Source organism: Rhagoletis zephyria, unplaced genomic scaffold (genome assembly GCF_001687245.7).
Source record: "Rhagoletis zephyria isolate East Lansing unplaced genomic scaffold, Rhagoletis_zephyria_1.1 Rzeph_scaffold_00009, whole genome shotgun sequence".
In the NCBI taxonomy this organism is placed as follows: domain Eukaryota; kingdom Metazoa; phylum Arthropoda; class Insecta; order Diptera; family Tephritidae; genus Rhagoletis; species Rhagoletis zephyria.
The window spans coordinates 646929-671324 of record NW_016157093.1 but is presented as its reverse complement, the minus strand read 5'-3'; the positions used below and the strand labels follow the sequence as shown (position 1 = coordinate 671324).

General features: G+C 37.9%; 3 protein-coding genes across 4 annotated transcripts; 1 reads left to right on the top strand and 2 right to left on the bottom strand.

The window, feature by feature from the left end:
• Positions 1-637: 637 nt before the first annotated feature.
• cup (eukaryotic translation initiation factor 4E transporter cup) lies at positions 638-13177 on the bottom strand. The gene is made up of 5 exons (XM_017609757.1): positions 13074-13177; positions 12493-13010; positions 8913-9941; positions 3972-5391; positions 638-1839 (listed from the first exon to the last, which is right to left on the bottom strand). The coding sequence occupies exons 2-5, from the start codon at positions 12988-12990 to the stop codon at positions 689-691; spliced, it is 4098 nt and encodes a 1365-aa protein (XP_017465246.1). The 5' UTR covers positions 12991-13010; positions 13074-13177; the 3' UTR covers positions 638-688.
• A 425-nt stretch (positions 13178-13602) lies between these two features.
• Coprox (oxygen-dependent coproporphyrinogen-III oxidase) lies at positions 13603-22503 on the bottom strand. Of its 2 annotated transcripts, XR_001846751.1 has the most exons (2): positions 21093-22503; positions 13603-13630 (listed from the first exon to the last, which is right to left on the bottom strand). XR_001846751.1 is itself a non-coding variant. In XM_017609547.1 (1 exon), the coding sequence occupies exon 1, from the start codon at positions 22329-22331 to the stop codon at positions 21171-21173; it is 1161 nt and encodes a 386-aa protein (XP_017465036.1). In that variant the 5' UTR covers positions 22332-22503; the 3' UTR covers positions 20934-21170. The 2 variants fall into 2 exon arrangements, 1 of the variants encoding a protein (XP_017465036.1); XM_017609547.1 differs by lacking the exon at positions 13603-13630 and having other exon boundaries at positions 20934-22503.
• On the top strand, positions 14772-16705 carry snRNP-U1-70K (small ribonucleoprotein particle U1 subunit 70K). The gene is made up of 2 exons (XM_017609539.1): positions 14772-14955; positions 15014-16705. The coding sequence occupies exon 2, from the start codon at positions 15064-15066 to the stop codon at positions 16363-16365; it is 1302 nt and encodes a 433-aa protein (XP_017465028.1). The 5' UTR covers positions 14772-14955; positions 15014-15063; the 3' UTR covers positions 16366-16705.
• Positions 22504-24396: the final 1893 nt, after the last annotated feature.

Here is a 24396-nt window from a genome sequence, read left to right as displayed (position 1 = left end):
AAGTATTTTAAATTAAAGTTTAATTCTTTCACTACACTTGTATGTTGAAGTTTTTAAACTCGGGTCACGCGTTTGGACACAAATACACAACATCATTGTACAAATAGCTAAACCTTACCGTATTTCTTAAACTTCCATAAGGATTATTAATGAGGAAAACAGCTTTTCCTGCAAATCCTGTAAAACCTGCAAACCGTGAAGCATCTGGAACGTAACTCCTCCTATTCATAAAATTCACATATGTGCATACACTTCATCTTCCAACTCCTTTGTTGCTTTAGACAACTCTACTAATCTATTAGCTTCCACATCATCTTCCTCATCACTAAATCATATTTCAGCTGTATAAATTTTTTAAATTTTATAATAAAAGCAATTATTTAAAAAATGATGTAAATGAAACACTAAAGAAACAAATGTAAACAACCAAACAGCTGTTTACAATTCAGTCAACCATTTCACAATAACAAATTTTTATCGATCAAGTTACACAATAGCAAAATAAAAAATTTCTATTCTACTGCCAGTCGACTCTCGCAATAGGAGCCTAAATGTTGGAGAATCGATGGCGGCTTAAGACAAATACCCCTATAGCGAGTGTCGACTAGTAGTAGATAAACGACCATTGTTCTTTCCGCCTGACTTCTTGAATTGAAATTTCGAAAATAACAGTTTGTTTTCAATGCTTTCAGACAAAGAAACAAATATTGAATGCAAAAAGTATGCCAAACTCACCGCCCGCAGTTGTCAGCACAGATGGTTGTTGTTGCGTGTAATTCGCGCCAAATCCATTTTCTATTCCACCCCTATTACTACTAGCGTTATACCTTGGGTTATTGTAATGGTGATAACGATTGTTGATTCCTGTGTAATTCTCATGTGAATCTATTGATGGTTGCTGCTGGTACTCGCTGTCTGAGGAATTATATCTCATATGAGTCGGTGGTAGGGAGTTTCCACCGTTCGTAAATTTGTTTGAAAACGAACGTCGTCGGTGTACCGTCTGCATATTATTACCATTGCCATAATTTATATTACGATAGACGCCAGCGCCATTATGATTTGTTATCGACTTTGACGGACGAAATCCATTTGCAAAACCAGTTTTTGTTGATATTGCTTCCACAGAGTCCAGCGAACCATTTGAATCGTTGAATAGATTTTGTAATGCTTGCAATCTTCTATTACCATTACCCACTGCTGTTGTACGATTCATATGACTACCGTGATTGCCGGTAGAGTTTGTTATTAGTGCTGACATACCAGCACCACTTAAGCGACTTTGATTGTGTTGCAGTGACTGCGATTGCTGTTGCTGTTGCTGCATGTTTGCGGTAGCCGTAGCTGCGGCAGCAGCTGCCGTAGCCACTGCATTGAATTGTAAAATTTTTTGCATGCCCAAAATATTCGATTGTTGTTCTTCGAGTTTTCGCTTTGCCAATGCATTTTGCATTATCATTTTGGTATGATTCTGTAATTCTTCGGTTGTCATAGGTTGTATTGAGTACGGATTGCGAATGGTGTTTTGACTTTGTTGTTGCTGTTGGTGTTGTTGTTGTTGCTGCTGCTGCTGCTGTTGCGCTGCTAAAGTTTGTTGAACTAATGCCAAATTATGCAGATTTTGCAACTGATTCAGAACTAAACTATTGGAGAATGAATCGAAGGAGTGTTGCTGTTGAGATTGCTGATGCTGAAGCTGGGTAAGAGAAAATTGCGTTTGCAAAGCATGCGTCTGTTGGGTAGAGGTGAATGTTAGTACTGCTGTGATAGCCTCGCGGTCACGCTGTGGCAAACGTGGATTGGAGAGTTGAACTAACAAACCATGCTTGGAAATCTCACCTGAAATTAACAAAAAAATAATAATTTAGTAAAATAAAATATAATCGCCAATTTGATAAATGAGTATTTATTGCTTATAAGCACCCCGGTTATAAGCATTTCCCGATCATAAGCTCTAGGAAAATATTAAGGAAATAACCTCGATTAAAATGTACATAATAAATCAGACGAATGTACTCTTCCCCTCTCTTCTCACCTCCTTCACCAACGAACCGAGCAGGCTTGAAAGCAAGACATGATGTGTCTGAAAGGGGTCTAAGCATCGGTTAATAGGCAATTCCCGCTTACAAGCACCGAAAAATTTGCATTTTAAAATTCTTTTATGGACCACTTTACAGGTTTTGGATTTTGTTGCAGATTTATTTATATAATAAATGAAATCTCAATTTGTTACTTACTACATATATTAAATGATAATAATTTACTATTTAATTTCTTCAAAGGAAATTATATTATATTATTAAATTTTCTCTACGATTCAGAATACTCTGAAAAAATTATTTGCAGGGAGGGTAAGCAGTCAGTGCTTATAACCGGGATTTTCATACAAGCACTTCTCGCTTTTAAGCACCAATCTCGTGTATTTTCGATGGTGCATATATCCGCGAAATATTGAGTGGCATTCATGAAATGTCGCATTTGTAGCAAACTTTGGTGCTTTGCGATACAGCTATTTACTTTTGTATGAAAACTTTATTGCGACAAAATTGCGATACTATGTATTTCAGCTGGCACTCATTCAATAAAAAGTATATTAGTTAAGGCTTTGACATTTGCAACCCATAGTGGCGATAGGTCGACACTACAATTTTGTTCGTAACGTTGCCATTTCGCACCACAGTGCGACCATCAGTGTCTATGGGAAAATTCCAGAGCATTTTTCAAGCGGAGGTCCACTGATAAGAAGAGATACAAGGGGTGAGAGAACATTACTGGTAAAGCCCCATAGAACTTGGTCAAGCCAAAAGCTGTTTGGAGAGTACAATCTACAGAGATACAAGCATCTTATAAACCTCCCTAAAGGGAATCGCCCAAGGAAATCTACAACCATAGGTGGCGCTGACGTTGGAAATTGAGGAAAACACATAGTGAAATTCACCAAAGTGAGCAAGTGGCCTGGCAGTCTGGCAAAAAGAGTAGATTAGCTCACGAAACGGCTGTTGTCAACATGGCCTTAAGAATAAGCGAAAACAAGTATATACATTCGTATATACACATGTAAGTAGATGTAGGCGTAAGAAACAGCCTAACAATGCGAAAATGAAGTATTAACAATAGCAAAGGGTGCAATAACTGTACATTTAAAGCTTAAAATTCTAACAATAATTTACTAGTGTTAACTGAAAAGAAAAAAAAAACAATATTTAAAATGCAAAACTACACTTAGCCCTCAAGCTTCAACTCTTGGTCCCCCTAAGAATTCTAAATTTTCAAAGTACCACAACGTGGGCACATATTCATCTTCAAGAGCCTGCTCCAGATTTCTCACTTTTCCGAATTTTTCGCTATTCCCGCCTGTAGCATACTCGTGTGCCCTGTTTTTTACGGTTTCTGACGTGGCAGTTTTGTCTATTTCCCTCTACTTCTCTAGCAGTTTTTTCCATGATTTGCCAATCGAAACTTCTCCCTTCAAAATTTCAGAAAAACAAATCGTCTAAAAATCGGTTACTTGCAATGTCCCGCGATGTGCTGACTTCAATGGTTCAAAATACCCTGATACGACGAAATGGGTTAGAAGTAAACTGATAAGACGACATGGGTTAATGTTCGCGAACTGTGCTACTAACGGTCGAACAAATCAGAAGAGTTTGAAAATTATCAAATCCGTCTGATTTGTTCGCGCACCACGCCACTAACGAATAATTTGACATCGAACACGAACAAAGCAGACGGATTTGTTCGCTATTAGTACCTAGCTTTGGGTTCTGACAAGGAGTGTGTCTCCTTTGCTTTCTCAATTGCATAACCTTTTGCCCGCTTTTCGAATACGGGATCACTTTGAAGTAAAATGTGGTAAAAAAAACTGTACGTTCTGACTCAAAGGGAACCGCAACTATTATTATACCAGATTTATCATTTTATTTGGCCTTTAATTTAAACGAATCGAAAATATTTTTAATTTAATTACTCACCCTTGGCTAGTCCAAGTAGAAGGTATTGCGCTTCAGTACGACTCAAAATAGCTTTCATATGCAAATTCGCTAGGAAAAGTTGTTGTTGATATTGCTGCTGTTTAAGTATAAAATTTGAAATATTTTCATTGCATAATTGATTTTGCGATTGCTGCTGAGTTATCGCAATATTTTTTCCATCGCCTTTGCCAGTTATCTTCGACGTGTGTGACGTTGTTGATTCCTCTTTTTGTACAATTTTGTTGCTATTATTGTTATTGTTATTTTGCAATTGGCCCAACAACTGCTTGAAATTTTCCGAGTTTCGTAACAAATTATTATTTGAATCTTGTATGTTTTCATGACTGTTTTTTTGAATAAAAGGTTTGTACTTAATGTTTTTATTTTCAATGTTCATATTATTGTTGTTTTGGGGGCGCTCAGTTAAGGAATTATGACGCCATTTGGCTTCTAACTCGTCCACCAGCGGCATCCCACCCGAATTCGGATTAGCATTTGAATTCAATACAGTTTTTTCTTGTTGATGTTGATCAGTACTTGGTTGTTGTGCATTCAAGGCTTGTTTGATAAAATCATCCAACGATGTGGATGAACCATTTTTATCAATATGCTGTTGACTCTTTTTGCCATCCACCGCAAAAAATGGTATGAATCTGGAGCGACCGTTGTCGTTTTGATTTCCATTGTTCTCAGTGTCACTGCCGTGTTGGCGCTGTTGTGGGTGGTTATGTTTTGTAGCGCCTCCTGAGAAGTTATCATACTGAAAGGATGTTGATTTCTGTTCCTTTAGCGAAGATACAAACTGTTGCAGGCATTTAGTATTTTCTTTATCAACATTGGTTGTCTTATCCATCACATTTGCATTTTCTTTACGATTCTCCGAAGAGTCATCTTTATCGTTTGATATGTCGCTGTGATTATCATCGTTTTTCTTTCCATTCGGATCTTCATCATCATCAAAGCCACATAGCTCAATTGTATCCAAGCGTGATGTTGGTCCACAACTAAACCATTCAGGTTCCTCGTTGTGATTATTGTAACGATAATGCTCTTTATCTGCTTTAGACCGATCCCTTGGATTCGAAACCACAAGGAAGCCTGAATTTAATCGTTTAACATAATTAGTATTGGAAGTGTTTGCTGGCGTTTCCGGTCGTTCAGAGTTTTTGGCCAAAGCTGCCAAAGCAGTTAGCGCGGGTCTAAACGAAGTATCCTTGTTGCGCATATTATCAACCTTACTTGTCTCAAAGAGTTTGAGAAGCCTGAGCTTACTTGAAATATCATTATTTGTTGGTTGTTTAATTGCACCATCTTTTTCAGTAATGGATTGCGAATTTTCCGAAGCAACTGAATTAGCCCATTTTACTTTGGGTAATCTACCGCTGCCAATACGACGTTGGTTTGTTATAATAGCGGATTCCTAAATATAAACAAAAATAAGTAAAAGAAATGTAATTAGATAAACGAAATAGGCTTGATTGTAATAACTAAACATAAGGGGTATTCTTTGAGTCTTGCAAAGGCCTTGCATGGTGCACATATTGCACGGTAAAAACCGGTTTTCGTATGGGTCAGCTTTGCAAACCGTGCAATCCGTGCACCGTGCAAGGGCTTTGCAAGACTCAGAGAATACCCCTATAGATACAGCAGAGATTAAAAAAATAAATATATTCCGACGAACTGATAACCAACCAACCCCCTTTTTTGAAGTCGGTTAATAATAAAAGATCGAGCATACCAATTTTAACTTCAGGAATTTATCCAAAAAATGGTTCTCGAAAAGAGCAATTTTCATTTTAGATGTTTACAAAAGTTTTCGGAAAACATATCGTCGATGTTTTTGCAAAACCACCTAAATCGCCGTTGTGGCAAAAATGAGTTTGGTAACCCCGAACTTCGGGCAACGAAATTTATGCATAAAATTCGTTATTAAAACAGATTTGTAAAATAAAGCTAGAGATAATGTCGCCTATCAAGGCAATGCGTTCAAAGAAAAACTGTTTTTTCGCTCTCCTGTAAGATTTGAGTGCCGTTAGAGAGGCGGCGGTTTTGCAAAAACATCGACGATATGCAACAATGTCTGGTTTGTGCTACAGCTAGTGCGATTTGGATGATTTTCTTTTTATTACCTCGCTTTTATTAGCCTGGGATGTAACTATGTAATATTGATGCAGCGATTTCATTCTCAAGTTACATACCTAATGTGACCAACCGTACTTCTTTCGGAAGTATTTTTAGCTCTTGTACTTCGTACTTCGCAGTACAGTCAAATGTACTTATTTGCAAATTTTGTATTTCAGATCCTGTACTTCTCCGATCTTTCGGACGATCATCACAGGTCCTGGGCGTTGTATTCGTTCAAACCCTTCAAGTCGCCGAGGACTGATGGCATCATACCTGCGCAGCTGCAAAGGGTTCTGGAGGTGTCCTGCAGTTGGTTGGCTCCTATTCATGCGAACTGAGTGAGGACCAGGTATATCCCTAAGACTTGGAGGGTAGTCAGTTGCTGCGTTCATCCCGAAAGCCGGAAAAGGCTCTCATGATTCCCCTAGGGATTTTAGGCCTATCAGTCTGTGTTCGTTTTAGCTAAAAACACTAGAGAGGCTGATAGACCTGTAGTACATAAGAAACGCGATTGCTCGTGACTACCTGACAAGAACTCAACATGCTTATTGCAAGGAAAAGTGGTAAGAGGAAGCCTTCACGCATGAAGATTATGCAGTAGGGGCCTTTCTCCATATCGAGAGGACATTCCACAATGTCACTCCAAAGGCAATACTTCGTGACAGAACTGTCGCGGCGTAGTGGAGGAGCGCCTGCCCTCAGCGCAGAGTCAATTGGGGTACTCCGCAAGGTGGTGCTCTCTCCCCTGCTCTGGATTGCGACCTTCTGGAGGAACTGGAAAAAGTGGGCTGTCAGGTGGTCGCCTATGTAGATGATGTGAAACTTTAGGTGAAGGTAATTAAGTGGGTGATCATCGGCGGGCTCGCAGTAAATTCCAGCAAGTCGGAACTGGTCTTGTTTAACAGAAAGTACAATATACCCGTTATGGCCCTTCCCTCGAATGGGCTTGATCCTTTATAGGAAGCTGTCGTGGAAGCCTAACATTGAGGAAAGGGTAAGGAAGGATTCGGTTGCCTTGTACTGCTATAGGGTAGCTATCAGTAAAAGGTGATAATTCACTAGCTCTATAAAACCGGATCTAAGCCTATCTTGTTGTGGAACTCGCTAGAGAAGGCTACACTTGTAAAGCAACTGGAGCGTTTAAAGCAGATCGCCCTAATCGGAATTAGAGGAGAATAAGGAACCACACCTACACTGACACTTAACGTCATGTTGAACACGGCGCCAGCGGATATTGCAGAAAGAATTGCCACAGCACAAACTGCTATTAGGCTCAGGGAAACCGGGTGGTAACACTCTGGAGTTCTGGAGGGCTTTGACTTCGCCCTGTACACATAGACTACAGCGGCTTCGAAATGGCACTCAGAAGCTCCTTCTTTACTTATATACCACCAAGAGAGGCCCACCGGGTGGGGGTTACTCGGAGAGGTGAGCGGTAAGCTTCTTCACGGACGGATCAAAATTTGGAGACAGGGTATGTGGAGGTTTCTTCTGTCGGAAACTCTCTAGGTAGACTAATAAAAGGGACAAAAGAAAGCTATGCTCCTACTGTGATATAAAAAGGGAAAAGACGTTTCTCTGCTACAGCAAATGTATTTACAGCGCACTTTAAAATACTTTTTGCAGCGCAGGCTCGCGTCCTCTCCCTCTCCTTTCAGTTTTTTCGTGGTATCACAAAGGCCAATCTCTTAATTGTCCAAGTGCCAACCACTTTAACCTAACCTGTACTTCTTTGAGCTTTGAAATAGTTGGTCACATTATACATACCTGATGACAGTGCGAATGGAAATTATAAAAGCGAGTTTTTAGTTTTTAAAACTATAATTTTTTGAGATATATTCGTGGGCCGCCTTTGCTGTGTGTGCTAGGCGAAGGCGGGAAAAAATTTAGGTTTTAAAACCGTGTATATTTGGACAGTAGAAAGGACGGTATCCATCCTTGTTGAAGTTGTTGGAGTAGTTTAGAAATGTAAACAAGTAATTTTTAGCAAAAAAAAAACCGACTTCAACTCCCATATAAAAAATATATATATATATATATACATATATATCATGATCCACTGATCGGATCTCAACCAGATTAGTATGGCACCACCTCTGAGACACTACCTTTCCGATGCAAAAAGAATTATCGAAATCGGTTGACGTGGTCCAAAGTTAGGCGGTAACATACATAAAAAAACAAAAAAAAAAAAAAAAATATTCCGACGAACTGATAACCTCCGCCTTTTTTGGAAGTCGGTTAAAAAATGAATTTTACTTCTAATTTGGCTCGAATAGAAATTAAATTTGGTTAATAGCTTTTGTTAGACGTCATTCTTCGCAATTTTCAGATAATGTCTGTACCATATACAACTTTAGACATCAAATAAATAAATAAATAATACCATAAATGGATAATTGGCGATATTCTATGTTTTTTCCAGACCTTAATATATTTTGATGGAATTCTCAGTTTTTCGTATTTTACTTACCGACTTTCCAAAATGTTTCAGGTATTTTCAAGTTCTTACATGGACATGTAAATTTTAATTTTGATTTTTATGAGTAGTTTATTAAACGGAAACCCCTTCTAAACCTACGGACGGACATACTACAGCATAAAATTCATTTTCGTTAACAAAGAGGGGATGATTTACAAGACCTATGATGGGGTTTAAGAAACAATTTGCCAAAAGACCTAAAAAGCTCAAACTTGTTCCCTCTTTAGATGTAACGACCAAAATATTGTATTTCATATCTACACACATAAATATCAAGTATATCAACTAGTCACAATAGATTTCGTTACGATACATACTTCATAATACAAGCTTACTTTTAATTCTGGCTGTGGCGGCTGACTCTTTATGATTGACTCATCCAAGATGTTTTTATTTTTCGTAAAAGAAGGCATCATTGCATTATCACGTATCCATTGGTATTTACGACCAGCACCATGTTCTTCTTGACCGCTGGTCGACTTCCAAATCTTAAGTCGACGCAGACGCCCTTCCAATTCGATTACATCGCAATCCACTATATTCGGTACACTATGTCGTATGGAGAGTTGTTTTTGTTGCGATTGTAAAACATTTAATAGACTGTTGCGAATTTGTAACAAATTTGCTCGACTATAGTGTAGAAAACAATTCGATCTTTCCATAGACTTCGATTTACAAACATTTGCAACATCATCGCGTTGGCTTATAACAGGTGCTGATTTTGAAATTGAAAGCGTGTTGGCCCTACTTTCCGTTTGTGTAGGTATTTTCCGCTGGTCCAATGCCAATGTCGCATTTTCGTAGTTAGTCTCACTTAAAGGACTACCCTGTTCACTGATAAGTTCCAAATCGCAACTGGCAGCAGAACAAGATAGAATAGGTTGGTTGTGAGGTGTAGAGGAGCGTGCAGGTAGCATCTGCAGTGAAAGCACTTCGTCCTCGTGCTGATGTTGGGTGCTGTGTGCGTCAGCTTTTGAATATTTTTTTGATTTACCTCCGATGCAAATGTCACTATGCATAGTAACATTAACGGTTGAGTGGTGAGATGGATGCGATGGCGGTGGCAAGGGTATCGCATTGGGATACACTGGTGAATTTGTTTTAATACATTTCTGCACTAATCGCTGAACTCTTGCAGAACGCGCATCTGCAACGCTCAGTTCTTTGCTGCACATTTCTAGTGCGGATCTATATTCAACTACAGCAAGCGTTGGCGGTGGTAGGGAACTTGGAGCCATAGGCTCTATTTTCTTAGTCGGAATTTTGAATGTTTCTTCGTAATTTTGTGTAGGTGCTGCCTCCACTAATACCTGTAATATGTTTGTAGAAGACACTGCCTCCTTGGCCTTTTCTTGCGGTTGCATCTGATGGCGAAAAAGTGATTTGTACAAATACATTTTACGTAAGTTATTGCCTTTGTTACACTGTATGGAAAATTACACTAAAGTCAATTTTCTATGTAAAATAAGGATTTTTATTAAAATTTATACATATATGCCAAAAAATGTTATAAAAAATTTTGTGACACTGCGTGCAGGAAAGTCGTATGAAAGCAGTAAAATCATTTTGACTTTTTGAAATATATCGATGATCCTCTGCAATAACGACAAAATTAAATATTTGAAAAATAAAAACTTTCTACTGTTAAGTGGCTCATGCCTCTAATCCTTTTCCAATCCTAGTGATGTTGTAATCCTTACTACTTAATTTAGTGAGTTAGACGTGGATTAGACAAGTAGTAGTGGTAGTATATTTATTTAGCTTTAAGCTATTTTTTACAATTCGTACTTAGTACTATAGAAATATACATACATGTTCCATTTGTGTTTAAGGATGGTTATACAAAATTTTCTTTAACCCAATTTGATAGGATTAGAGCATGGGCCACTTAACAGTAGAAAGGGAGTTTATTATATGAATTTAAATTGTGTGGTTATTGCAGAGGACCATCGCACAGTGGTCAATAAATGGAATTTAATGAAGTAAATATTTTAAAAAATAATTCGTATGTTATAAAAACAATTTCACCAAAAGCATTTTTTTTTGTTTTTTGGTTTTTATACAGTTTTTGGGTATGCAATTTTATAGATCATTTAATTTTAGTATAATAAAGTAGGGGCTAAGAGTTCGCGTTGATGTTTAATAGTTTGTTTGTTAACATTTCGATCACATCTGCATGCATCCGAACTCTTAATCACTTGCAACTTGCACTTTATTATCCTAAAATTTGATGATCTATAAAACTGCATACCCAAAATTTTTATAAAAAACAAAAACAAGAAAAAAAGTAATTTTGGTGAAAACTTTTTTGTATGTCAAATCATTTTTTTCCCCGTTTGGGAGAACCGTACAATTGTTTTCAACTAGTTTTTATATGTAAAATTTATTAAATCAAACAGGAGAATCGATCTTCTAAAAATTGCCACTTTTTCTGCACTTTGCACTAAAAAATTTAACACAAACAAATCAAAAATCAAAAATCGGGCTCAACTAGTCTCTGGCAAATCTTATAAGCTTTTGTTAAAAAAAGCCCCCCCCCTCTTTCACCCCCCTACAGACCCCTTGGGAGCTGTGTGAAAATAGGGGAAACTGGGATTTTTCCCAAAAGGATTATAACCCTCACTACTCCTTCCTCTGTTGTCGAAGGGGGGCTGTATACCTTATGCAAAGAGCACCTTTCTGCGTGGGCAGCTTTCGGCCGCACTTAGGGATTATAACCCTCACTAAGTAGAATTTTCCTTTCTGTTTTGCCGAAGAAACGGGAATGAACACCTTTCGCAAAGTTATTTCGTGGATATTTTTTCTTTGGCAGCTCAGTTCGGAAATTTGCAAAAAATTCCATATTTACAACCGACATTATTAATAAATTAGTGCACAGATATAGTAAATTTTATTTTTGTAATAAAGCGTGAACGCTTGTCTACAAGCACAGCACCCCAAAATCGATGTACAAATATGAAAACAGTACCCAAGAAAATAATTACATTGGTTGAGAAATAAGGCTCCAGTAATTATGAACATTAAATTTCATTTATTGACCACTATGCACCGATATGAAGAATTTTTATATCAACGACGTTTGTTTAGTTCCGTGTTTTGAACAATAATCTAATAATATGTGCTCCCAATGGGGAAACTCCCCATGTAGCCGATGGTTAAAGAGATGGGAGGAGGGTGCGGGGCGTGATACCGCCATTGACAATAATGCAACCCTGACCCGTAGGCTTTCTATGGGTCTCTAGGAAGCTCGAAACTTTGTGTTTACTTGCGTTTTGGCCTCTTTTGATAAAATTAAAGCACAGTACTTTCGCGCAGAACTCTCTTCCGCGTTGGCTGCTTTCGGCATCAATCTAACTCCGGCCAAGTTACCTTCCGCGTAGGCGACTATCGGCCACGCTTAAAAAAAATTGCTTTGTGAGTTCAAGTCCCGCTTCTGTAGTCATAGCATTTTCGCACAGAACTCTATTGCGTGGAGATTTAGGATCAGTTTTTTTTAAGGGAAAGGGAAGGTTCATAAACAGCCACTGATGGTATCTCAACTATTTTATTCTATAAATTTAGCTAACATTAAATAATACACATCTTAAAAAAGGTTTCAACAAACGTGTGTATGTGAAAAACATTAATTTCGGGCAATTACAGGAAATTTATCGAAAAAATAAAATCATTTTTTTTTTATTTTTTTGGTGGAAACACATCATCGATTCTGGTTCAGATTTCTACGTCAATGGAATGACCCAGATGTTTAGGTGGCAGAATTTTCACGCTTTTATAACATTGTCTACTTTTATATTTTTTTCATCAATGCAAACGGCTCAAAAAAGTCAAATTTTAAAACTTTTCTTGCATTGCTTTTTAATAATAAAAGTTCAATATGTATAGTACCTACGTATTCAAAAAAAAAAAAAAACTTACCTCCGAAGACATCAACTGATCTTCCGAATTTCGGTTAGCTAAAATGTTTTTTTCCATGGCCAACGTCTCATCGCTACTCAAATCAGTAGACGGCTTCCTTTCTATACAAACCTTTTCAGAGCCCTCCTTTGCAGAATCCATAATTACATCTCCGCAGTCTTCTTCCCACATTTTTATTGCAACTGTAGCATTTTGCATAATTTTTAATGTTAATGCAGAATTAGATTTAACATCTTCGACATTTTTCGTGGAAAGATTATCGTGTACAGGTGTTGGGGGCGGTGGTGGAGGAATGTCAAAATCCTTTCTTACAGGTGTATGCATAGCGTTTTCAACACACTGTGCTCCTTCTGTCGATTCTCTAGTTACCTCAGTGACCAGAGATGATTCTACAAGAACCTCTGGAACACCTTTGTCTTTAATATCTTCCGAATCATTTTCACCTGATTTGGACACCAAATGCGTTACTCCAGCACCCATATGTGACGATTCAGTCATGACGAAGTTCTGGCAAGATACTTTTAGAAACAGTTAAACCATAATGCATTTGAATTAACGTTATCCTCTATATATATGCTTACCTGGACAGCAAAAAGAGCACTAGCGAAATCCGAATCCACTTTAAATTGGTCACAGAATATTTAAAAGAAATATATTTTAAAAAGACAACTTTAGCACTAAAGGAAACTCGTAAAACTTTTTGTAAATTTTCAAATTAATTAAGCAACAAATTGCGCAGAATGTCACACGAAATGTCAAGAAGAATCTGGCAATTTACCGTTTTATTTGGTTTTGTATTTTTTTTGCGCTTTGCTACTTTGGAAAGTAGCTGTTAAATTCCAGCAAAGGAAATTTAGAGAGTTGCCCATTTAATCCATAGCTTTGTTTCTTTAATTTTCTAGCAGCCAAAGAACGTAAATGTATAAGAAGCGACAACTCGTTAAAGTCGGCGAGTGAGGTCTGAAAGGTTGAGATGAGGAGTTCGCGTCCGTTTTAACATCCATTTTCGTAAATGAATTCGCCGCACATATGGTTTCGCGGCGATAAAGAACGTTNCAGCTAATTATCAGAAAGAAGAAGAATGGGAAAATTGAGACAATGCCAAACCAGTAACACCACCTTGTATAAATTCGCCTTGTTCGCCACGAAATCAAATTTACGGCGAATTCATTTACGAAACTGATGTCAAAAGGGACGCGAATTCCCCTTGCACACTTCTAGACTCACTCGCCACACATCAGCGAGTTGTCTCTTATAGGGCCTAATGGGCCCTGTCCCACGGTCAGTATTTATTGACGTAGTCCAAGTATCGCGATATTTATTGACGGTATAGCATGCAGTATTGATGGATCGTGATCCATATAGTAAAATTCCTAAAAATTTTTAAATCTGGATCGCGGATCGCAATATTCCCTGCAAAAATCGTGGGACCATGTAGTCTATTTGTGGTAAATTGGAGTACTTACAAAAGTGTTCCTCTGTCATGCTGTAGCGGACCAACTCGTGTCTCTGCGCCAGCTTATTGTTTGTTATCCGATCACTGCTCGTGTTTTAACGAAATGTGATTGAAGTAGAGCATTTGAAAGCACATTTGCATGTCTGGCTGTAGCTGAACCTGTAGGGATGCTCGTTGTTAGTTCTTAGCTCCCAGCATGTTCTGGTTCGAATGCCGTCAGAGGCAAAATGTAATTTTTAATTTTTGTCTTGGTTTTTATTAATTTCGAAAAAGCATTTGAGAAGTGAAGAACAAAAGCGTGTACAAACGAAAAAATATAACAGCAATGCCATTGTTAATATGTTGGAGTGGTTTTGTGCTACTCTGATGTAATGCAGGGATGGAGTATATGGTCCTGCCCTAGGACATCGCAATGTTAATTGGACCATATTTTTTATATGAATTGTGGTTAATTTTGGAGTACTCCTTGGTCCTTAGGGAGTACTCTTTACACGCATGCATGGAGTAGTCGCGATCTTTGCAGGGTTGTCAATAAATATTGAACGTGTAGCACTTTCAAAACGCGATCCATACATTTCGTCAGTATATCTTGTACTCTCATAATGCGAACATCGAAAACGTATTCGCTATTCCTTCGTTTTCGTTGCTTAAAACCTTACAAAACAAGTTGAAAAAATTGTAATTAACATTGGAAATTTTAAAATAATTGTGGAATGCATTAAGTTGAAATCCGGCTGCTGGCCTATGTAAACTCGTTGTTACCATAAATCGTACGTGATTTAAAACAAACAAACCCTGCTTGACCATTTAGCAATCACGACGCTTGCAACCCTGCTTGGTAAAACGTCAAGCTTGGATTTTGTACGCCATTTGTTAAAAATTTCTACACCAGGGAAAATACTGCCTGACGCAAAAATTAGTAAATTTAATTAGAAAATCAGCTTAGGCTGCACTGAACTGGCAAAGGTTGCGATTATTTTGCTAATTTAACTGTATGGACTTTTAAGGTAGGTTTTTTTTTACTTCGGAAAACTAACCAAATTTTTAACCTCATTTTTTACCCAGGTTTGTATTGGTAGACGCTCCGTTGGACCAGGTAAAAGGTAATAGACAAAATGACTCAATATCTACCGCCGAATTTGTTGGCGCTATTTGCCGCCCGTGATCCAATACCTTTTATGCCACCAGTGGATAAGTTGCCACATGAAAAGAAATCTCGTGGTTATCTTGGTATTGGTGGTTTCCTTGGTGAGTTTGAAGACCCAAAAGACACGCCGCCTGCAAAGCGCGTTGAGACTCGTCAAGAACGTTTGGAACGTCGGCGTAGGGAGAAGGCAGAACAAGTTGCTTATAAATTGGAACGAGAAATAGCACTGTGGGATCCGCAAGAAATCAAAAACGCAACAGAAGATCCATTTCGCACATTGTTTGTGGCACGTATTAATTATGACACTTCTGAATCAAAATTGAGACGTGAGTTTGAAATTTATGGACCTATCAAAAAAATAGTTATGATAACGGATCAAGAATCGAGTAAGCCCAAAGGTTATGCATTCATCGAATATGAACATGAACGAGATATGCATGCCGCCTACAAACATGCAGATGGTAAGAAAATCGATAGTAAGCGTGTATTGGTTGACGTAGAACGCGCACGTACGGTAAAAGGATGGTTACCACGCCGTTTGGGTGGTGGCTTGGGAGGAACACGTAGAGGTGGTAATGATGTCAACATCAAGCACTCTGGTAGAGAGGACAATGAAAGGGAACGTGAACGCTACCGTCTCGAGCGGGAGCGCGAAGATCGCGAAACCGTAAGAGTTGTAGAACGTAATCGTTTCGGCAGTGTTGACCCTGTGCGGCGTCGTTCGCGTTCTCGAGAACGCTTACGTGAACGTGAAAGGGAGCGCTCAAGACGTTCGCGCAGCAAATCACGTGAGCGGAGGAGAAGGCGAGGTGGTAGTCGTGAACGCGAATATGACGATGTCGAAAAACGTGACAGACGCGAGAAAGATCGTGAGCGCGATCGTGAACGTGAACGCGAAAGAGATAAGAAGAAGAGACGCTCCAAATCCAGGGAGCGTGATTCATCCAGAGAGAGACGTGATAAGAAACGTGAGCGCGATCGCCGTGACAAGGACCGCGATCGTGGAGATCGTGACATTAAGGAACGTAAGCCGGACTTCCGTGACATCGATATTAAGATCAAGGAAGAACCAATAGATGATGGTTATCCAACTTATCCTATGAATTCCTATCAAACGTCTGGTATAAAGCGAGAAGACGACGAAGAGCAGGAAGAAAAATTCCGGCCACCGCAAGATATGTTCAGCGTTCCACCACCCCCAATACCTGGACGTGGTCTTGGTGAGAATGGACAGAACCCCAATGATGGTCAGCAATCATGGTGGCGTTGAGGTTTATTTGTATATTACAAAATGGATAGTAACAGTTATTTTCCACTTTCCATATTTTACCACAATTTTCAATTTAGCGTTTGAACTAATGCAAATTCGAGATTTACATGATAGGTACAAAATTTTATTATGATCTTAAAAATATTGACAGATTAATCAATTGCCCATTGATTTGTTGGCTATAGTAAATCGTTTCTTCAAATTTTATTAATCATAGTGCAAACGCTAAAGTTTTAATAGTTTTAAATTATTAGGGCAAACAATATTTGAAATTCCAATACATACATACCTACCAACACATTTTCGTCTTGCTTCCGCGGCGGGCTAGAATCCACAAACAGAAAACTTTCGAAAAAAATATACATAGTATGTATGAAAAGCCAATTATGTCGAGACTATCAAATCATTTTCTTTTGGACTCAAGGCGAATTTATATATGAATTCTCCTTGGTTTGGACTGTGGAAATTTTAGTCTCCATAGAATTATTAATAGATACATTTTTAAATTTACAAACTCGATTTTTCTTGCTTTTCGGTTGTTTTTATTAGTAACAAGTGGCTACGTTTTTAAAAACTGAATTAGTAAATTTAACTTTTGTTTGTAAATTTAATCGAAAATTGGACGCTGATATATGTATATTTGAATTAAAATTTTGTTTGCTGCACTTAATATAATTAAACATATATAAATTAATATGTAATTTAAACATATAAAACGTAATAATCGCAACCGTAATGTAAGGAAGAAGATCCAAAATGCAAAGAGTAAGTAAAAAAAAAGAATTGGAGACTATTGTTTTTACTTGCGGCAACCTGCACCCAAATGTTTTGGAGTTCTACACTTGAGAGAAACCACACTAAACCCAAAGCAGCCTGCAAAACAGAACCAGAGTTTCCGGCAGAAAGTTGGAGAAGCAAGTAAAAATGCCTTGCCTGTGTTTGGAGTCAGTGAGTAAATTGTGTAGAAGGTAGTAAGCCAGTCCTATGGTGGTGCATGGGACGGTAATTCAAACAAATTTTGAATGGTTATCGTAAGGCTCAGTTCTATGGTTTTTATACATACCCACTTCCCACACTCTATACAACTTATATGCAAATTTTAATGGCATTGAAAGTAACTCGTCAATTTTAATTATCTTTTCTCTTTTTCCAGTTTGAGTAATCAATATTCAAAACTAAGAAATTTTAACTAATGCTTTGCGCATTACGGGGAAGGTATGCATTTCAAAACAGACAAAATGTGAACGGGTAAAAGATTTAGATCGAAGGGTAATTACTCCTGAATTAAATATGCTTAAAATCTACACACATTTCAATTACATGTTTTACAAACATATGTAAATGTCGAAAAAACATTGTAACGGTAAAGGTAATGTTTAAGTATGCAAGAATACTAATGATTTTCCCATTCTAGGGGATCGAACGTACACCTTGCCCACTGACTCCCCAAGTTTGCGTATCGGAAGCGGTTAGCACAATTAGTGATCATATGTAGGTATGCTCGAATGTAAGTTGAACTAATGCAAAATTGCAATAGCTGTCTCAGTAAGTGGTTGTGTCGAGTTTCTGTGTGAATATATTTTGTGGGTTAAAAGGGTGCGATTTTTAAGCTATGTAGTGACCAACAAAGTGTAAAGTTGTTTGGCATATTGAAAGTTGAAAGAAAGATTTTATGAATTGCAGATTTTTCAAATCCATATCTAGGGATTATTTTAATAAAAATTTTGTATACGGTTCATATTGAAATCTATAATTGTAAATGCAAATGTGCTGCGATAGCTTTTTATTACCAGCATACTGTAGTTGGGCGTTAACGATCCATTTTATCAAATGTGTAATAGTAAGAAATAATGGATCTCACAATGAATGTTTTAGAATGATTTAAAAAACAAAAACATTTGATTTCTAATCTGTAATGATGGTCTTGATCTTCATAATTACGCTAAGTCTTATCTAAAAACCTTCGTCACTTTAGATAACTTGTTGCTATATTCTACATGAATTAACTTGTTGGTCACTATAGGCAAGAAGCGTGTGGTAAGGCGATTAAAGTATAAAAGGGTTTACAAAAGTAGCGCGTCGGTAAGCGCGTATCATCATTAGTCAGCGGAGTTGCTCATGGATTTGGTAAACAATTATGATTTAGTCAGCATAGTTGGTTGACAGACTAAACCAAAACGTTTTTGAATGAGTAGCTAATGGTATAGTATGGTGTGGTGTGGATTCCCTGCCGTTGTTTCATTTGTAAGTGGTTGGTAATATTCTCCAGATTAGCCATGAACGGCTACTATTGAAGCTCGTCAAGCATATCACTGGTAAATTTAAATGCACTTAGCATGTACCATATACACTTTTACTTACATTTTCATAATTGTGATTAAGTTACAGCGACTAATTGCCGACCAGCTAAGTGCCTATAATATTGGCTTCATATATCGACTAAAAATAAATAGTTAAAAAAAAGTCGAGTTTATTCTAAAACTAGTTCAGTTTATGTATAGCTCGAAAAAAGTGCAAAGCAAACTGAATATGATAACCAAACGAAGACTGGGTTTTTTTCAGTAAGTTCCTAATCTTTTAGTATTGGATATTTAGTGGAATCATTGTGCATTGTTTTAAAGCTTCTCTTGAAAAATATAGTTTTTCGAACGTAAAAATGTCTGTTTAATTTATAACTATTGGCTGTGGTTAAGTATATTTTCTATTTACTAATTCTATTGGTAAGAACTTCGCTCTATGTCGCAATCGCACAAAAAAAGATCTTTTGACAATAACAAATCTGCCGCCCCTGCAACGTAGATCCCACCATCGAGTGAATGCTCTTTGATATTTTTTATTTTTTTTTTTTCATAATTAATTTGGCGGGGTTCCGCCACACGTGACCCCTACATAAGTGAAATGGTGGTGGAAATTTTTTTGTAATACCATTATGTTGTTATGTACACAACAAATCACAAAAGTTTGAATACAGAGAATTTTTCTCAGTGTATGCAAAAAAATTGTTTCCCTGCTAACTTTATTAAAATATAGTTCACACTACAAAAAAAAAAAACATAAAATCTACGTTGTTTGCAAGACTCAGGAAAATTCTATAGATTTCGATACTAATTTGCAACTTTCTAGTTAAATTCTTTAGAAAAATTCTAAATGCTGTTTTACAGCTCCTTCAATTTTAGTATAACAAAGGGCAACTTTGAAGTTGCTCAAAATCGCGCTAATTTTAGGCAATTTTTTTCTTTCATAGAAAGTATTTTCGACAATTTCTTTTTTTGTTATGGAAGAAAATATTAACACCGTCTGCAAAGGAATTTGAAAGGAACTTCAAAATATAACCAAGGAATAAGGCAAGCTGGAACGATACTAGTGATAAGAAATACATACCTATAAACATAAGTTCAAGTCTTCAGCGAAAATATCGTTACCTTAATTCAAAAAACCCCTAAATAACATTTTATTTTTTTAATTTACAGGAGAAGGAAAACCGGCAGCACTTTTTAAAAAGTGGCATGTAGTAATTGCGTTTTTTTTTTTTGTACTAGCGCTTTAAATTTGTATTGAAGGTGTATTTTAATACATCTTACTAAAGCTGTGAAAAGTTTAAAAAAAGGTGTTGGTTAGGGTCTTTGGAATTAAGCTAGCGATATACTCCCATAGTAAAAATGAATAGATATCGTCACCCGTATGCCAGAAGCCTGAATTTGTAAAAATGAGAACTTTAGAAAATCAAGCTTGAAAGCTTTTTTTACGAGACCTCTATATTTATGTAATTCAAATTGTAAAATAAGTGGTTTCCGTGTATGCATGGTATTCTGGGTTTTGGTATAACATAGAACATCTAAAGATTAATCAAATCAACACATTAACTCAAAACTGATAAACTTTCACATTCATGCTTCTGGCATAAGGGTGACGAAATTTTTTTTCTAGTGGGCTACTGGTAATCGATACATCTATGAAATTTTTACACAAGATTGGCCAGGTAGCGTACTTAACTCGATATTTATATTTTTTTGATTATGACACTATTGAAGTAAACAAGCGATATGTACAGAGATACTTTGCCGACCTAAACGGGGTTAGATCGCCGAAACTACAGCCCTTGGTCGTGTAAAACCAGAGTCATTCCGGTACGTAGAACCGTCTGTCGTGGGAATGTACACAATAGCCCAACTTCGCTCTGGCTACTGCAGCAGGTTAAACTCCTACCTGAGCAGCCTAAACGCGGATGTGCCGAATGAGTGTCCGGCATGCGAAGAGACACCTGATGACTTGAAGCATCTCTTCGTATGTCCGGAAAACCCGACAACCCTAAGGCCTTTGTCCCTGTGGACCGACCCCATAGAGGCTGCACGCTTCTTAGGGCTGCCGTTAGTGGAACTTGACAACAACTGAGATATTAACCGATCTGGGCGGGGTTGTTGTAGCCGCTACAACAACAACAGCGATATGTTAAATGACTTGTTCCAACAGTTATTTCCTTTGTGTGTATATATGGATTCACTCGCATGAAATTAAATGCTTTGCTATACATTCTAAATATTTGGGTGAAATGGAATAAAATGTACATCTTTGTTATAAAATATCGCAAAAATTGCGCTTTATTCTCTTTTAAATACTATGTTGTTTAACAAATAGGTACCATTGTTCAACCACGAACAACAACTCTTCAACAATCAAAGGCTGAAAAACAATAAAAATCCGTGTTTTCTCTTCAAATAATCCTCACAGACCTTGCATATAAAGAATTTCAGTTAACACGTCAATATGTTAGTGCTTGGGTATATTTTTAATATGTTTTACCAGCTTTAAGCCTTTGCTAGCCATTCCTTAGGGTTTTGGAGCACTTCCAATAGCTTGCCCTCTCTTGAGTTAGGCTGCACCGTGTGCATGTATTCCCAGCGCGCCGTCAATGGCAATGACATTAAAATGCTCTCATATCTCGCGCCGGGTGTATACAGTCCAAATTTAGTACCCCTGTCGTAGATAAGATTAAATTCCACATATCGGCCACGTCGCAGAAGCTGCCATTGACGTTCACGCTCGCCGTAATCGTCGTTTTTGTGTTGGCGTATAAGTGGCAAGTAAGAAGGAATTACAGAACTCGCACAGCTTGTGACAAACTTAAATGCCTCCTTCTGACTTGGTGTGTCTATATCATCAAAAAATATACCGCCGATGCCACGACTTTCTTTTCTATGTGTAATACGGAAGTAATCGTCACACCACTTCTTAAAACGTGGGTAATAACTGGTGTCGTGTTCATCGCAGGCATCCTTTAGCGTCTTATGAAAATGTACTGCATCTTCCTCATTTAAGTAATATGGCGTAAGATCGGTGCCTCCTCCAAACCACCATTGCTTTTGTCCATCACTTTCCACTTCGAAGTAGCGATAATTAAAATGTATAGTCGGAACATAAGGATTTCGCGGATGTATAACCGCGCTTACACCAGCTGCAAAGAAAGGCAACTTCTTTCCCTCTTCCAATTTCTTACCGCGGGTTCTCATCTGCTGCACCGCACCTGGCGGCAACATGCCAGTCACTACAGATATGTTTACGCCTGCTTTCTCGAATACTTCACCATCTTGCAGAACGCAAGTAATGCCACCACCACCCTCGGCTCGTAACCAGCGGTCAACTATGAATTTTTGTCCCGCATACTCTTCGGCCTCTAGTGCACGGCAAAAATCTGCTTGTATTTTCATGATCATTAGTTCCATTTTAGTACGCATATCATCCTCATTGTCCATTAGCGTGCTTATATCCGTTATCGGTTCAGCCATATAGACGGAAGTGTTAAGCTTGCGTTTTCTAGCTGCTTCCATTTGAACAAAGGATACGGAAGCAGCGGTAGCGAAACCGACACCGAAAATTAAATATGGCACCTTACGAGCGCCATTACGTCTTGCCAGCTGATAGGCGGCTAAAGATGCTAAAGTTTGGCGTATACTTCTGGTGAAAGACATTGCACTAACTGGCAATAATCGCAACACAAATAATGTTTATCTTCATAAATGAAAGTTGCTATTAACGTATGATGGACGACGTGACTGCGACAAGGTAAATTGCTATGCTGTGTTGTAGCGGGACATTGATCACCTGTTGATCAGGGCTGCCAGATTGGCTTAAACCGTGCCATTTTTGGGCCTATTTTACTTGAAATGGCACTTAATCTTTCTATTTGGCACAAAGTGCCAAAATGTCACTTTTGAAATATAGTAATATTATAATACATTTTATTGAAATCCTTTGCGTGTTCTACTTTTTCTCAACTAAATTTTTCTAATTTTAATGCTTAATGAGAAGAACTAAAAATAATCCACCTTTTTGGGCGTTTATTTTTCTATTTGGCACATTTTGGCACTTTTTTATCCTTAATATGGCACTTCATAGCTAAGTAGAGTTGGCAGCCCTGCTGCTGATTTTGGCCAACCTGTTATATCAAGAATGATAGTGTCACTCGCGTTTTTGGGATCGATCAAGACGGACGTGCGATATTTGTGCTCTTATTGTAGCGTTCTTTTTTGCGGCCATTTTGTATTGGTGTCTTAGCTAACGGAGTTGAGCTAAGTCTATTTCTTTTATTTAAGAAAATTGTTGTAAAAATATTTATATCCTGATAAGAATTGAAGAAACAAGAATATATTAGGTTGCATTCTACTGCGATCAAGAGCTTGTATATAATTTTCTGTCATTTTGGAACTTTCTGGTAAGTGCGCTTGATTTTTGGATTCTGTTAACTTTTCTCACAAAATGGCGGGCGCTTCGGCGTCAGACATGGCTTGCGAATTCAGTGAAATGGCGGATGATTTTGATGCAGTCCTGATGGACACGGCCAATTCCCACTACATACACATACATACATACATAGATGGAGTCACAGATGTGAAAATTACAGGCTGGACACTGTACAAAATTGTGTTTGATTCAGCTGAAGCGGCTAATTTGTGTATCAATAATGTAAAAGTACGTGAAGCAGGTGTTAGGGCGTTCATTCCAAGGTCCTTCGTTGAGTCCTATGGAGTTGTTAGAAACATCCCTGAGGATTTCAGTTTTGAAGACATTTTTGCTAACATAACCTCAGATGTGCGAGTCACGGCAGTTGCCAGGATTAAGAGAAGGGATAGGGAAAATCGGGAAAATTTCTTGCCGACGCAGACGGTCAAAATTAGTACAAATCTATTTTACCTCCTTCAAAGTTATGCATTATTTTCCTCCAGCCAAACAGTGCTATAATTGTGGACGACTTGGGCACACGAAACTTGGTTGCCGTTCAAAAACGAGATGCATCCTCTGTGGAACCGAGGGAACGTGCAATGAAAGCTGTAAGAATAGGAAATGCATTCTGTGTAGGGATCCAACACATATCTCCTAACATAGGGATGTTTGGCCAACATGGCAAAAAGAAAAGGCAGTCATTGAAGTAATGAGCAAGAAAGAGGTGTTCCAGACTTATGCACAGCAGGGTACCCAAAACAGATTCCATTTATTTGAAAATTACGATGTAAACTTCCCTCCACCGACTGTCTGAAAGGACAGATTGTTAAATCCCAATACAGAGGTTAACAAAAGGCTATTAAAGAAAAGCTTCAGAGATGTTACTCGGAACGGCAAGACCACTGAGAGAGTTTTATCTCCAGTTAGAGAGCGAAGGAATCCTCCTCAAGCAATCATACCGTGCTTTGATAGACAAGGGTGGACCAAAGTGCCGGAATTAGAAAAAGTAATTGAACAACTATGTGTACGTTTCAATGTAATTAGCAGAGATCCTCTCATTGCTGCATTGTACAATCTGACTGATGAAAGATCAACACGGGAAAGCCTAACAGAACGGCTGGACAGATTTAGACAGATTTAGTCTGTTCCTTTGAACTTCGGACTAAAACCTGTGGAACTGTCAAACTACAATTTTACTCTCTCAAATGAGAGTAAAAGGAGAACAGATGCAGAAGTGCATAGGAACGCAAAAATCACTATTTCCTGTAAAAACGTCAGTCGGTTTGTTTACATGTCATTTGTACAACACTGATT